The sequence below is a fragment of the Bison bison genome, unplaced genomic scaffold, assembly GCF_000754665.1.
Source record: "Bison bison bison isolate TAMUID 2011002044 unplaced genomic scaffold, Bison_UMD1.0 scf7180017852880, whole genome shotgun sequence".
Classification (NCBI taxonomy): domain Eukaryota; kingdom Metazoa; phylum Chordata; class Mammalia; order Artiodactyla; family Bovidae; genus Bison; species Bison bison.
This window is the reverse complement of record NW_011483453.1, coordinates 1,832-2,432: the sequence shown is the minus strand read 5'-3', so window position 1 is coordinate 2,432 and position 601 is coordinate 1,832. Positions and strand designations below refer to the sequence as shown.

At 48.6% G+C, this 601-nt stretch overlaps 1 protein-coding gene across 1 annotated transcript in view; it reads right to left on the bottom strand.

Moving 5' to 3' along the window:
• The window catches only part of LOC104998152 (piezo-type mechanosensitive ion channel component 2-like), a 2,763-nt gene extending 2,205 nt beyond the window's left edge, over positions 1–558 (bottom strand). Inside the window, exon 1 of the mRNA XM_010853208.1 lies at positions 383–558. Coding sequence (XP_010851510.1) covers positions 383–442 — 60 coding nt within the window. The 5' untranslated portion in view covers positions 443–558. The remainder of the gene's footprint in view (positions 1–382) is intronic.
• Between the last annotated feature and the right edge of the window lie 43 nt (positions 559–601).

Here is a 601-nt window from a genome sequence, read left to right as displayed (position 1 = left end):
TGTGGCCCTCCAGTCTCCTCTGTCCATGGGATTCTCCAGGTAAGAATATTGGAGGGGGTAGCCATTTTCTTCTCCAGGCAATCTTCCTGAACCAGGGATCAAACCTGGGTCTCGTGTATTGCAGGCAGATTCTTTAACATCTGAGACACCATGGAAGCCCACTTTGAGCCAATTATTTAATCTCATAAAGGTTGTTCCTTGTTCCTGTTATACACAATGATATTACCTCCTATGTTGTGTGAGGTGTGAGATGTGAAAAGATAGCTAGAGTTCTCAGCACCAACAACTGCTGGCTATAATCACGTGCTGACCTAAGACAATCCCTCTAATTGACTATTTACATGAAGCAGGGGTCAGGCAGGTGCACTAAAGGGAAGCCTACCTCCGTGTAGATGATGGCCATCATCCAGAAGTGCCTGCTGGGCCAGGGGATGGACAGCATGGATCAGAGGAAGATGAGGATGGGCAGCACGAGGGTGATCATGGAGACGGAGACCATGTGGTTGAGGATGATGAGAAAGTAGCACACCATCTTGGAACGGGCCACCAGCATGTTGTACAGTGCATAGAAGAGCAGCAGGAAGCATGACTGCCCCACATA